Source organism: Chionomys nivalis, chromosome 9 (assembly GCF_950005125.1).
Source record: "Chionomys nivalis chromosome 9, mChiNiv1.1, whole genome shotgun sequence".
Lineage (NCBI taxonomy): Eukaryota > Metazoa > Chordata > Mammalia > Rodentia > Cricetidae > Chionomys > Chionomys nivalis.
In genome coordinates, this window is record NC_080094.1 from 72203261 (window position 1) to 72217194 (window position 13934).

General features: G+C 37.6%; 1 protein-coding gene across 1 annotated transcript in view; it reads left to right on the plus strand.

Annotated features, from left to right (window-relative positions):
• Nucleotides 1-13934, plus strand: part of Trim44 (tripartite motif containing 44) — a 105837-nt gene that overhangs the window by 31514 nt on the left and 60389 nt on the right. The window contains exons 3-4 of the mRNA XM_057780999.1: nt 2891-3130; nt 13096-13115. Coding sequence (XP_057636982.1) covers nt 2891-3130; nt 13096-13115 — 260 coding nt within the window. The remainder of the gene's footprint in view (nt 1-2890; nt 3131-13095; nt 13116-13934) is intronic.

Sequence of the window (13934 nt, forward strand, 5' to 3'; positions counted from 1 at the left end):
CTTCCAGGTAATAGGAACCAGCATGAAGGACTCATAGTTGTTATTTTTTTTTTTTGACTCATAGTTTTTGAGAAACACATGTGTATGTGAGGTTTAGTCAATTAGATTGCAGCCAGTTGATATCATAATTGCCATTTTCAGTCACTTGAAACCATTAAAAAAATTTAGAGAGAATATCAGGCATTAAGAAAAGTTTATCTCTTCATGAAAGCGTCCTAGATTAGTTTCTGAGAGAAGCTCCAAGATCAGTTAACAGTTAATTTATCTTAATAGTAGAAATGTCCTGATTAATGATCACCATGGCAGCACTCACATGTGTACATTACAATAGAAATATAAAAAAACATGTAAGCACAAATCCTAGTTCCCAGTCTGATAAACTCATCAGAAACATCTTTTAGCATTTCCCTTCCTTTCACTAGCACCACGGAAAGCACCTACAGAGAAGACTTGAATTCTAGAGAGCTTAGATCACTTAGCCAGGTGGTGTGTCCCTGGCAACTTGGCATACAGGCATTCTTTTTACCTTGGCATCCTTATGGCATTGTTTAAAAAGCTGTTTAAGACCTCATCAATCTCCGTTCCGTTTCTAATAGGCTAATTTAAAATGGCCTCATCTCTTTCCCCTACTTTCAGCCTTTCTGTTCCTCAGTTTTCTTTCTTACATTTTTGCAGTGTGATCTTTGTCCCCCTGCTAGACTTCTGTGAAAAGACTACCAGGCCGAGAACAGAAAAATTGAAGGCTTCTCTTCTCTTATACGTTTGCTTCTGTATCTGTTTCCTTGTCTATAAAAGAAATTCACTTAGGTAGTAACTACCTGTTCTTCCCACATTGTTTCCTGATGGTCCTTTTTCTTGTTACCTATAGTTCTGCTTCTTCAGTGTGTGTGTGGTGCACATGTGTAGTCTGTATGTAAGTGCAGAAATTGATGTGCAGTGTCTCTAATAATTGCTCTTCATCTTTCAAACTTAATCTTTCATGTGTATTGTGTATGATTGGCATACTTGTTTATGTGCATGTTTGCATGTGGGTAGATGCATGTCTGTGTGCATGTGGAACTCAAAGCTTTCAGTACAGTTAGTCTCCCGATCTTTGTGATTACAGGTGGGCTGCAATGCCTACCTGACATTTACATGGGTTCTGGGGATCTGAGCTCTGCTCCTCACACCTGTAGGGCAAGCACTTTAATCTCTGAGCCATCTCTCCAGTCCTACCTTATTTTTAAGACAAGAGTTCTCACTGAACCTGGAGCTCAGTTTTTCTTTGTCTGACTAGCTAATGAGCTCCAGAATCTGTCTGTCTGCTCCTACCCCAGCATTGGGGTTACCAGTGTATACCACTGTACCCATTTTTATGTGAATGCTGCAAATATGGATGCAGGCCCTCATGCATACACAGCAAGTACTTTAACAAATGAACCACTCCTAGTCCCTTTCCTGTTCCTTTTCTCAGGCACAGAGAGTATGGATGGTTGTTTTAAAACACCTATGAAACTAGGGATGTAGCTCAGTGGTAGAGCATTTGCCCTGTACTTGTAAGGCTCTTGGTTTGATCCCGAGTACCACAAAACCAGCAAAGCAAAATGAGAAAATACAGTTTTAAAAATAACTTATTTTATTCTCTTAGGTTTTTATTTTGTTTGCCTTTCTTATTTTTTAGCCAAACACTGCACACGTGTGTGTGCGTATGTGAATGTGTGCATGTGTTTGCATGTGTGTGTGTGTTTTTGGTTTGTAGTTGTAGTAAAATAAGACAGTAGCATTTTTTCCTACTATATTGAAAAATGTAACAGTTTGATATTATGCGGTATTGATAAGGTTGTAGAGCAGTGCTTCCTTTCGCACAATGTTGTATAATTGCTCCGTCCTCTTCAGAGAGCATTTTGGCAGCATCACAATAACTTTAGCATATGTATGAAATCAGCAACAGAGTAAGTTTAGCGTATGTATGAAATGGCTTACTGACTTAAGAGATCTCTGAAGACATTCATGTCAATATTAAGAGTTATTCCTCAGATATTCATTGTAAAAATTTAGAAATTACACATTTCTGTTATGAGAGGAATGAATGGGATATGTCTTTATATTCTGCAAGTGATAAAAAGTAATACAAAAGATGAAGGTGCTCTCTGTATTCACCAACATTTTAAATGGAAAAGCAAGACATAGAAGCATATATTCATGGTAATCTATTTATAGGAACATTATCCAGTTTTATGTGTATGTGAGTAACCAATAAAAATTAGAACACATACTGAACTGGTAGTTTCTTTGGGTTTTATTATTGTTACTGTGTTTTGACTTTGCAAGACAATCTTACCATACTGACCAATAGATCTCAAAACTTTGATTCTCCTACCTCTGCCTTCTAGGTACTAAGGTTTCAGGCAAGTACTACTATTCCTGGTTCAAACTTTCTCCTCTTCCCTTTTTGTTTATTTTTGAGACAGAGCCCTCTATAGCCCAGCTGTCCTGGAAGTCACTGGTAGTTTATGCTAGCTTTGAACTCTTGACTCTACCTCAGTCTCTGGCATGCTGGGATTATAGACACGAGCTGCTGTATCTGGCTAGAAATTACACTTTTTTATCTTATATATTCTTCTATTATAATTTTTTAAAGTAGTTATATATTACTGGTTTATAAATCAGTGAAACCCAAAGCAAAAAAAAAAAAAAAAGGAATTAGTTCCTGAACAATAAAAAGTTGCCAGGAAATTTATCAAAGGTTTGGAAGAATATTGTTGAGAGCGTATTTCTAAGACTTCAGAATGAGACAGCAACCATAATTTGTATTTTGAGCAGGACTATGTAGCACTATTAAAAAAAAAAACTCTACCTTTTCTATTTCTTTATGTTAAATCTACACTTCTTTCATATCTGTGTTCTACAGGTAACTCGAGACCAGATGAAGGTATTTATACAGCAGGAATTTAAGAAAGTTCAGAAAGTGATTGCTGATGAGGAGCAGAAGGCCCTTCATTTAGTGGACATCCAAGAAGCAATGGCCACAGCTCATGTGACTGAGATACTGGCGGACATCCAATCTCACATGGATAGGTTGATGACTCAGATGGCCCAGGCCAAGGAACAACTTGATACCTCTAATGAATCAGCTGAGCCAAAGGCAGAGGTAAATGAAAATGCTGGTGATTTTTAGCAGGAGAACTATGGGGAGCCTGACTGCCATGTTTGTTAACTATGGAAATGCCTGCGTGTGATCTCTAAACATAATAAACTAAAACCTGGAAAAGAGTTCAACTAGTATAGACACTAGAGTGCAGGTATTAGCTACTAGGGTCTGTACCTGGCTTTTCGGCCTGGCAAAGTATTATCCAATGTCATTTAAAGGAATGTAGTCAATGGGGCAGATGCTAATCATAGTTAAGAAGATAAACCAGAAATCTAAAGTAGAGGACAAGTGACAGACACATTCCATCTCAAGCCATGAAATGAACATAGAAATGATTAAAGTTATTTTAGAGATGAGAGCAGGACTGGGTTAAAATGAGTCAGGTAAAGCCAAAACAGTACAGAGTAAAAAATTATGGATCTAATTATCTGACTCGCAAAAGGGTGCTTCCTTCCCATTGAGTGTCTAGTGGATCTGCCTGTATACATTGAAGGCATATTTGCTGGATTAAAAGCATCACCTGGGACTGTGCATTGTGGCACAGCTACTTAAGAGAATGAGAAGGGAAGGTCACTTCCACCTGTAGAGTGAGACCCTGTTTCAACAAGAAAACCAAAATTCTTAAGAAAACAACAAAACAAACCATGGAGCATATTGTGAAAAAAAAAAGAGAAGCTAACACTTGTAAACAAAAGACACAAGGTAAATGTGAGTCAATATTACTTAACTGTATGCATTTCATAACAGAATAAAGTGTTTGGGAATATTTCAAACAGCATATTTGGACATTTCCAATTGTATATATATCAAGGCAGAAGCTAGGCATGGTGATAACCAGCTTCAATTCCAGCACTTAGGAGGCAGAGGTAGGCAGAGCTCTGTGAGTTTGAGGCCAGCCTTGGTCTGCACACATAATTCTAAGCCAGCCAGGGATATACAGACTCTGTGTAAAAACTGGGGGAAGATCTGGAAAGATGTCTCAGCAGTTAAGATCACTTACTGCTCTTTCTGGGGACCTAGGTTTGGTTCTCAGTATCTACATAGTGGCTCACAACTGCCTGTAACTCCAGTTCCAGGAGATATAAAGTTTTCTCTGACTTCTGTAAGTTTCTGCATGCACATTTTGCACAGACATACACTTAGGCATATACACATAAGGAAGGAAGAGAGAGACGTCTAGAAAACCTAATTAACACGACTACAAGCTTGACTATTATAGATGAATCTCTATTAACATATATTTCTTAACTATACATTGCATTTTTAAATGAACTTAACAAACAATACCTTAATCAAGAGCAGAAATATACATATAACAAAATTGACCTTAATTTTGTATCAATAAACCAAGATGCAATGGCAGTGCAAATCTTTATTACATATCCCCCTTTAAATGTAAACAAACATTTATAAACAATATTTGGAAATTTGGACGTAATTCTCTCCAAACTGCTTCCTGCTTTTTGTTGGGCAAAGTAATTTTTGGGGGTGTTTATGGTGACCTTTTGGGGGATCTTGGTCCACCAAACCACATCAGTGTGGAACGATTCCACAGGTTCTCATCCTCTTTGGAAACAAAAGAAGAACCTCTTTTCCAAAGCAAGGTATCCTTAGACCCAAATTTTGGAATAAAGATACCTTTAAAATATATAGGTTGGTTTAGCTTAGCATCCCATACAATGAAATGTCTCTCTCAACTTAGCTCCTTCACAGTCAAAAAATTCAAAGAAAACACAATAATATACACAGACTCTGTATTTTCCATCTTTATGTGGCTTATTTTTCTTAATTTATTACTTTTTCTACAAGCTTAGTATTTAATATCTTTAATTCTTTAATCTGTGGCTGACTGTACTCTTTTATATTACATTTACTGTCTCTTTACTCCTTTTCTTCTCTTTCCCAAGCCTATGTACATTTTTTTAAACACAGTGTGTCTCATTTAGAGGTCTTTTATGTCTGAGTCTGTCCTTAATTGCATATGTGCAATCCTTTTTCTGACCAGGACAGCTTTTTAAACTGCTAAGCACTTCTTAAAAACCTAAGTAGCAGCATATCTAGGGGAAATACAGCTCTGCCTGCTTGTTCCACCCAGTCTGTTCACTGCATCTGAGATTGCCAGGTGGGAGCTGTCCTCACCCTCATAACCATTTGGCCCATGCTTCCACCAAGTAACTTGCAGCACCCATTTAAATGCTCGGCGTTCTGAAAGAGCCAGAGTTTGCACTGGCAGCACTACCCAGAAAGTGGTGCTTTCAAAACCTTGCGGCTTTTTTCTGCTACCCCTGAACTTTTTTTTTTTTTTTTGGCCTAGAATTCCTTCCTAAACTCTGTCATGTTTTAAGTGGATTTTAGTTGGGCATGTTGGTGCCAATTTGTTGTAGGGAGTCCCGGCTGCTCAGACTCCTGAAATAATTACATAGAAACCATATTATTTACAATACTGTTTGGCCTATAGCTTAAGCATATTTCTGGCTAACTCATCTCCATTAATCTATGCATCGCCATGAGACTGTGGCTTACCAGGTAAAGTTCTGGAGTCTGTCTCTGGTGGGCGTACATGACTTTTCCTGACTCTGCCTTCTTCTCCCAGCATTCAGTTTAGTACCCCCTGCCCCTGCCTAGCTCTACTCTTTTGCCCTATCTCAGGCCAAGACAGTTTCTTTATTAACCAGTGGTATTCACAGCATACAGAGGGGAATCCCACATCAATATAATAAAGGGACAAGAAAGAAATGTTAAGCTCAAAAAAGTATGAAAAATAATGGTTCTCAACTTTCAGTTGAAAATGTAAACCTTCAAATTTAAGAAGTAGAGAAAACCCAAACAATATAAATTAAGAAATCCACACTAGGACATACTAAATTAGACAGTGAAAATGAATGAGAAGGGAATATGCCTTGAATATAGAAACCTGAAGAGAAATTAGTTACAGAAAACAGCACTTTCATGAAACATGGTATATATGTCTTAATTTATAGGTTTTATCTTATACGTTCTCAAAAATGATTCAAAATTTTCAGTTAATTTAAACTGCTTTTGCTAAACATATTTTTGTGTTCTTAGTATCTTCAGTAGTATAAAAAGAATTGTTTTAACTTTTATTTTTCAGTTTTTTTATGTTATACATAAAATACTTTTCCTTTAAGACAGGTTTCACTGTGTTACCCAGACTGACATCAGATTTCTGGTTCAAGGGGTTCTTCTTCCTTTGCCTTCCAAGTAGTTGTAACTTCTTATACTGTCCCCAGCAACAAATGAACTTTCACCTTGTATTTTTTTTTAAGAACATTTTATTTGTTTTTTTTTGTCACTCTTTTTTTTTATTAATTAATTAAATTTTTTTTAAAGATTTATTTATTTATTATGTGTACAGTATTGTGTCTGCCTACAGGCCAGAAGAGGGAACCAGATCTCATTACAGATGGCTGTGAGCCACCATGTGGTTGCTGGGAATTGAACTCAGGACCTTTGGAAGAGCAGGCAGTGCTCTTAACCACTGAGCCATCTCTCCAGCCCTTAATTAATTAATTAATTTAATTATTAAAGATTTCTGCCTCTTCCCCGCCACCACCTCCCATTCCCCCTCCTCCCCCAATCAAGTCTTCCTCCCTCCTCAGCCCAAAGAGCAAGCAGGTTTCCCTGCCCTGTGGGAGGTCCAAGGACCACCCACCTCCATCCAGGTCTATTAAGGTGAGCATCCAAACTACCTGGGCTCCCACAAAGCCATTACGTGCAATAGGATCAAGAACCCATTGCCATTGTTCTTCAGTTCTCAGTAGTCCTCATTGTCCGTTATGTTCAGCGAGACCGGTTTTGTCCCATGCTTTTTCAGTCCCCGGCCAGCTGGCCTTGGTGAGTTCCCGATAGAACATCCCCATTGCCTCAGTGTGTGGGTGCACCCCTCGCCGTCCTGAGTTCCTTGCTCGTGCTCTCTCTCCTTCTGCTCCTCCTTTGGATCGTGAGACTTCAGTCCAGTTCTCTAATGTTGGTCTCTGTCTCTGTCTTCTTTCATCGCCTGATGAAGGTTAATATTCAGGAGGATGCTTATATGTTTTTCTTTGGGTTCACCTTCTTATTTAGCTTTTCTAGAATCACGAATTATAGTCTCAATGTCCTTTATTTATGGCTAGAAACCAAATATGAGTGAGTACATCCCATGTTCCTCTTTTTGGGTCTGGCTTAACTCACTCAGGATAGTGTTTTCTATTTCCGTCCATTTGCCTGCAAAATTCAAGAAGTCATTGTTTTTTACTGCTGAGTAGTACTCTAATATGTATATATTCCATACTTTCTTCATCCATTCTTCCATTGAAGGGCATCTAGGTTGTTTCCAGGTTCTGGCTATTACAAACAATGCTGCTATGAACATAGTTGAGCATATACTTTTGTTGTATGTTTTCTGCCTGCATGTATGCCTACTGACCATAAAAGGGCATTAGATCTCATTACAGATGGTTGTGAGCCATCATGTGGTTGCTGGGAATTGAACCCAGGACCTTTGGAAGAGCAGTCAATGCTCTTAACCTCTGTGCCATCTTTTTAGGCCTCACCTTGTATTTGTAACCTTGTCGAATTCCCATATTAGTTATAGCTGTAGCTTAATCGATTCTTTGGGGTTTTATGCATCAGCAGTCATGCTATCGACGACAGTCTTGCTTCTCCCTCTAAGGTTTAGGCCCACCTGTGCAGTATCTGCATGATGGTGAAGATCCAGTCTTGCCTTGTTCATTGCTGTGCAGGGCAGAACTCAGGGTGTTATCATTGGTCATGTACTCTTGGACATTGGTCCAAGTACTCTTCATCAAATTGAAGTTTTCTTAGTGATAAATTATATTGAATTTGCACACGCCTTTAATCCCAGCACTTGGGAGGCAGAGGCAGGCGGATCTCTGTGAGTTCGAGACCAGCCTGGTCTACAAAGGGAGTTCCAGGACAGGCTCCAAAGCTACAGAGAAACTCTGTCTCTAAAAACCAAAAAAAAAAAAAAAAAAAATATATTGAATTTTATCTTTTGTCTTCTGTATCTATCAATGACTATATGGATTTTCTGTATTATATTGTAATTATTAATTGCATTGATTAATTTTACAATATTAAATTAACCTTATATTCTTGGGATAAAGTTTTATTCAATCATGATGTATTATTTGCTAATTTAAGAGGTTTTATGACTTCATGAGGGGTATTGATCTGTAACTTTTATGTTAATATTTTTGTAAGTTTTTGGTATTAGGTATACACTTGCTTCATAATTCAAGCTAAGAAGTATCCCCTTCTCTGTTTTTTGAGTTTCTACTCTATCAGAATTAAATATTAAAAATATTTTATCCAAATTTTTATTATTCAGGATAATATGCTTAAGAAATAATGGGTGTCTGGGTACTTCCTGTGTCTCTTTGCAGTCTGCAGTCTGACCTTTACCTCTGCCTCAGTGTCCTCCTTCCATTTCAGCAAGGACTTCACAAAATAGGAGGATACAGTATAGAGCTATGTGGGCACTTCTAGAGAGCATGTGTTCACTTGGGAAGCCCGTTTGCCAGTGAAGTATCTAGCTAACACTCCTGCTAGTTTTTACTCTGTTTTTACAATATTGTCCAAAGACTTTAGGCCCCCCTCCAGGTATGTGTATGAAAAGTGACCCGAATGTAAAAATAGAATGATATGCTTGATATGCTTATTTTTAATCTGTAATTCATGAACATTTCTATATTCTGCCTCATATGGTTTTTGTTGTTGTTTTGTTTGTTTTTGTTGGAGATTGGGTCTTATGTAACCCTGGCTGGCTTCAAACTTGCCATGTGACTGAGAATAACCTCTCCTCTATTACGCAAGTGCTGAGATTTCAGACCTATGCCACCTCACTCCAGAACCTTGTGTATGCTAGATGCACTGCCAACTGAGTATATCCCCCAACACTCTGACAGTTTTTGAAAGGAGAGTTTTGAGTTACAATGAGATAATCCTAGGAAAGGTTGTTTCTGGGGACAAATTGTTAAAAATGAAGTGTACATGTCTTAAGTGTTTATTTTTGAATTTAAAAACCCACTAGATTTACTTTGTGTCCAGGTATTGGTAGAAAAATGTGAGTTTGCTAATTGAAATTGAATGTCATAGTCTCAGTATGAGCTACATCCACTATCATTTTAAATGCCTAGTTGGGACTAGTATATAGCACAGTGAAAATGTTCACATAGCATGTTAAGGTTCTGGGTTTGCTTCTGGGCACCCTGAGAAATCAAGAGTAAACTACTTGTCTAATATATCTAGTGTTACTCTGTAGTGAAGGAGATATGATTCAAAGCAAGTTAAATGTAGAATCTTAGGCATTGTTGTAATTTAATTTTTGTGGTATTTTGCATGTTCAACATATGCAAAATTGTTACTAATTTTTACCATCTTTAATGAATGCTGTGAAGCATTTAAATTCTCAAGAAACAATAACTCTTAGGGACAATGGCTGTGTTACCCTCATTTTTATTATTTAACTTGTCATGATTATTGCAGGTTTACCTGAATGAGCAGATTTTAGATTCAACTTGAATCTTGGTGAACCTTATTTCCATTGGTCAGAAGTATAAAGGAAAGGTCACTAAGAGCACTCACGATGTTGGATGGAGGGATTTGGGAATATTGCTTAATCTAAGAAGTCAGTTCTATTATTTGTAGCCAGAATTAACTTATAATGGCAATAAAAATTAATATTAAATCCTGCCATATCTTTGCCTGAACTCCTAAGTAATTATTTACTATATTCTTATGCACCTTAGATATGAACAATACAGTTTCTTTTCAAATGGTTGAAATCCAGTGAGGGAGATACCATGTGGTATTGTCACCATCAGTTTCCTTTAGGTGCTAGGTGAGGAGATGAACTCCACAGGCACAGAGATTAGAAAAGAGTATCATTTTCCCAAGCTCTCAGTGAGGGAGTGTTGACAGAGGTTTCTGTCCCACCTGGTCCTGCAGCCATTCAGTCCCAAAGAAATACACAGGGGTCTACTACATTAATTATAAACTGGTTGGTCTATTAGCTCAGGCTTCTTATTGATTAATCCTTACATCTTAACCCATAATTCTTGTCTGTGTTAGCCACATGGCTTGGTACCTTTCATCAGCGAGGCATTCTCATCTCTGTCCTCTACGTCTGGCAATGACTCCAGACTGAGCTTTCCTTTTCCCAGAATTCTCCTGTTCTTGCCTTCCTGCCTGGCTACTGGCCAATCAGCGTTTATTAAAAATAATACAAGTGACTGGATCAAAGACTATTGTCCCACAGCAAGGAAGTTTCTGAATCAGGCCTGATCTTAAAGGAGGACCTAGAATTAACAAGGCTTTCTAGATAGAGGTGAACATTTGGGGTACCAGGACCAGCATGTGCATATTTTTTACCAGCAAGTTATAGTCATCTGAATGTTTGGTGACATCATCTAAATAGACGTATACTTTGTAAATGTGCTTGTTTCATCTGTGTGTTCAGTCCTTCAATAGTGAAACTTTTATTCTGGCATTCTGCATACTTTGTAGTAGTGACTGTTGTTTCTGAAAAAAGTGGAAATACAACCAAACTGCCTTTCCTTTCTTCACCTGTTCCCTCATATACAATATCAATGAGTAGTTCAGAAGAAGCTCAGTAATGGTCCCCATTATTGAACACTATATCACATACTTGTTTAGAAACTGAATCTTGAAAAGTTAATTACCAAACTTTTATGCTGGAATTAATGTGAGATTGTTTTTATAACTCAGAAATCCTACTCAATCTCATACAAGTTTTCCTATGTAGGTTGGATTCTAATTCACCACTCTTTTTCCTCAGCCTCATAAAGTGCTAAAACTGGGGGGTATAATGAAAACCATACACAAATCCCATTTCATAACCATTGTACCAAGATGTGTGGCTGTGAGGAGAACTTGCTTTAAATCATGGGAGAGCATTTAGATGTATTTTCCTACAAGGTTCTCTTAGATCGTTATGTTTAAATAGCCAAAGATAATTGAAAAATTGTGTTGAGGTTTAATTGTGTCACTGATGGTTGTATAACTCATAAAGTTTAAATTATATGAACTTTCCTTGCTGTATTATAGTACTCTTGAGATGTGGGAGTTGATCAAAATGCAAAGAAATTCTCTACTACCCTATATCATCCTTTCAGCACTTGTGCCCTCTCTCTCATTGAAGTACAATGATTGGTGCCCTTACACCATTTACCCCTCGATAGTCTGCTAAAATGCCTTCTTTTCAGTCTCTGGTACATAGAATGATTAAATCACTTTCCTGACTGGAGCTTCCTTTACAGGCCTAATCTCTGGTAATCAGTCTTTATCCCACTTGCACTCTTAACCCACAGTGCCCTTAGCCCCACTCTTATACTGCCCAAAATACATAGCCACGTCCTCATTTTCTAGTTCCACAGAACCCAAATTCTGCCCCTCTCCCCATCCCTTCCTGTCTTATCATCTATCTCTCTATTAATTAAACTATCATGTCTTTGCTCTTGTTAGAGTTTTCTTCCTACTGTCCTATCAATCATCTGTCTGTCTGTCTGTCTATCTATCTACTATTGTGTCTATTTTAATTAAACTGTTATGTCTTTTCCCTTGTTAGGGCAGTGCTCCTTCCACTTTTTACTATTGTCAGCCTGGGAGAATCCTGCTTATCCAAGTATCAATGTATATGTCACCTTCTCTTCCTTTTGTCTCTGAAGTCATTCTGTTTATCACTTCGGTAGAGCCCATAGCATATGCAGTTTATCTTCTCAGTATGAGCTCCTTGTTGAGAACTAATAGAAGATTATCCTTAGCACTTACACACTTGTATAATTTTAGTGATCCACACTGAATTACTACTAATATTAATCAGTAACCTTTATTAACAGTGTCCACTCAGGTACTATGCTTAGCATTTATGAGCATTATTTAATCCTTATTGATCTTATTACTACAGAGACAGTTATTACCTCACTTTATAAACTAGGAGGTTGAAGTTGAAAGAGGCAGAATAACTTGGCTAGTAAGTGATAGAGCCAAGATTTGATCCCAGAATGTCTAGTTCCAGCTTACACAAGGTGGAATAATTTATTCATTGATTCTCTGGGAGTATAAGCAGAAGGTATGTTCTATACTGAAATCAACCCTAAATGACTGAAGAGGGGAGTGTGAAAGAATAAATGACTGCTATGGGAAAGGTTCAGAGTCATTTGAAAGCTCTCCTTTCGTTACAGAGGGAGATGCCAAATCATTTGCTGTGATGGTTACTGAGGAAGTTAGGTCAAGAAAATGAACCACATAGAAAAATTATACACATTTTTTTTTTTTTTTTTTTTTTTTTTGCAGAATGAATAAGAAAAAGAAGGAAAATATTATTTGGGTAGTTACTGATGCTCAAACTACCCATTAACAGATGGAAAAACCAAGGATCATTTTACAAATTAGCATGTCCTAGTGGCACATTGTCATAAGTCTCAGAACTTCAGCTAGAACCTCTATCTCCTGAGTCCTGATTTAGAACTCTTCCCCCCTCAATATGCTGTATATTAGAACAACTGTGTTCATATTTCAAGAAAAAGTGCTAGACCAAGACAGAAATAAGTTTTTGAAGAAAACAGCTTGATGCTTTTGTAGCTGGTCAACTTTGCCCAAGACCTGCTGCTATTTTGGGGTTCTTGGTTTGCTGAGAACTAAATACTGCCAGCCATAGAAATAAAAAAGCAAGGCTATTATTTAGACCTCCTAGGTCTGTGTTCACATTCCATGCTTGCAAGGGCAAATTATCAGTCCATCTCTGCTGCATAGTTTGAACATAGGGATATATTAGTCTTTGTCTTAGCTCTTAGACATCTTTTGGGTTGTCTTTGTTAAAATAAGTAGACAACCTTGCTTTTGGTTTGGACATGAAATTAAAGAAACCTGAGTCAGTTTTTACCAACAATGATTTCTAACCCTCTTTCTTCTTTGTTTTTCAGGGTGACGAAGAAGGACCCAGGTATGACTACATTTTTGCTGCTTGTCTGTTCTCAGAAGTGGAATGATGTTGTGACCTTCTAATGCTCCTAAAATAGAGATAAGCAAGGGAGTGCAGAGAAAAGGAATATCTGTCTTAATCCAGGGCTGTGAGGCCTTTGTTCTGTAGGACTCCTATCTCTTTCCCCGTCTATGTCATTTTCTGCCTGTAAATTTCAGATAAAGGTGGACTTGAAAGTACATAGTGACAGGGACTTTGCTTTGTTCTTTAGCACATTCAGAGTCCTTGTTCAGAAGAGTGGGCTCTGTATTTGAATGATAATTAGACTATCAGGTGGACATACTAAACTTACCATGTTCTTTTCTGATATAAATTGGATTTTGTGAATGTGCTCTAGATTGTGCATTATTTCTGTCAGAATGAATAGCAAAATGAATACTAGGTCATAAGCATAAAAAACATTATTTAAGGGGAGAAAGGCCTTTGTACTTTACTGTATCAACAGTTGGTAGAAATTTAACAGCATTTATTATTGCCTCAGTCTTATAATGAACTTGGACTTGACTTTCCTCTCTTCACTATCCATCTGCTTGAGCAATGAGAAAGGACTCTAGGAAATGCTGCAGCTGTGCCATCAAGCAAACTGTAATGGTCCAGACAGGCCCCATCTGTCATGGAGACTAAAGGACTTAACAGGGAGATATCAAAAAGGGTGTCTGGGTCTCTGCTATTTGAACTTTACTTTAACCACAAGTCCTTCCTTCCTAATAAATTTTAAGTAAAATCTCAGTGGGTTTTTCTTCACCTCAAACATTTTTCTTTCTGTGCAGTAAAGGCTGT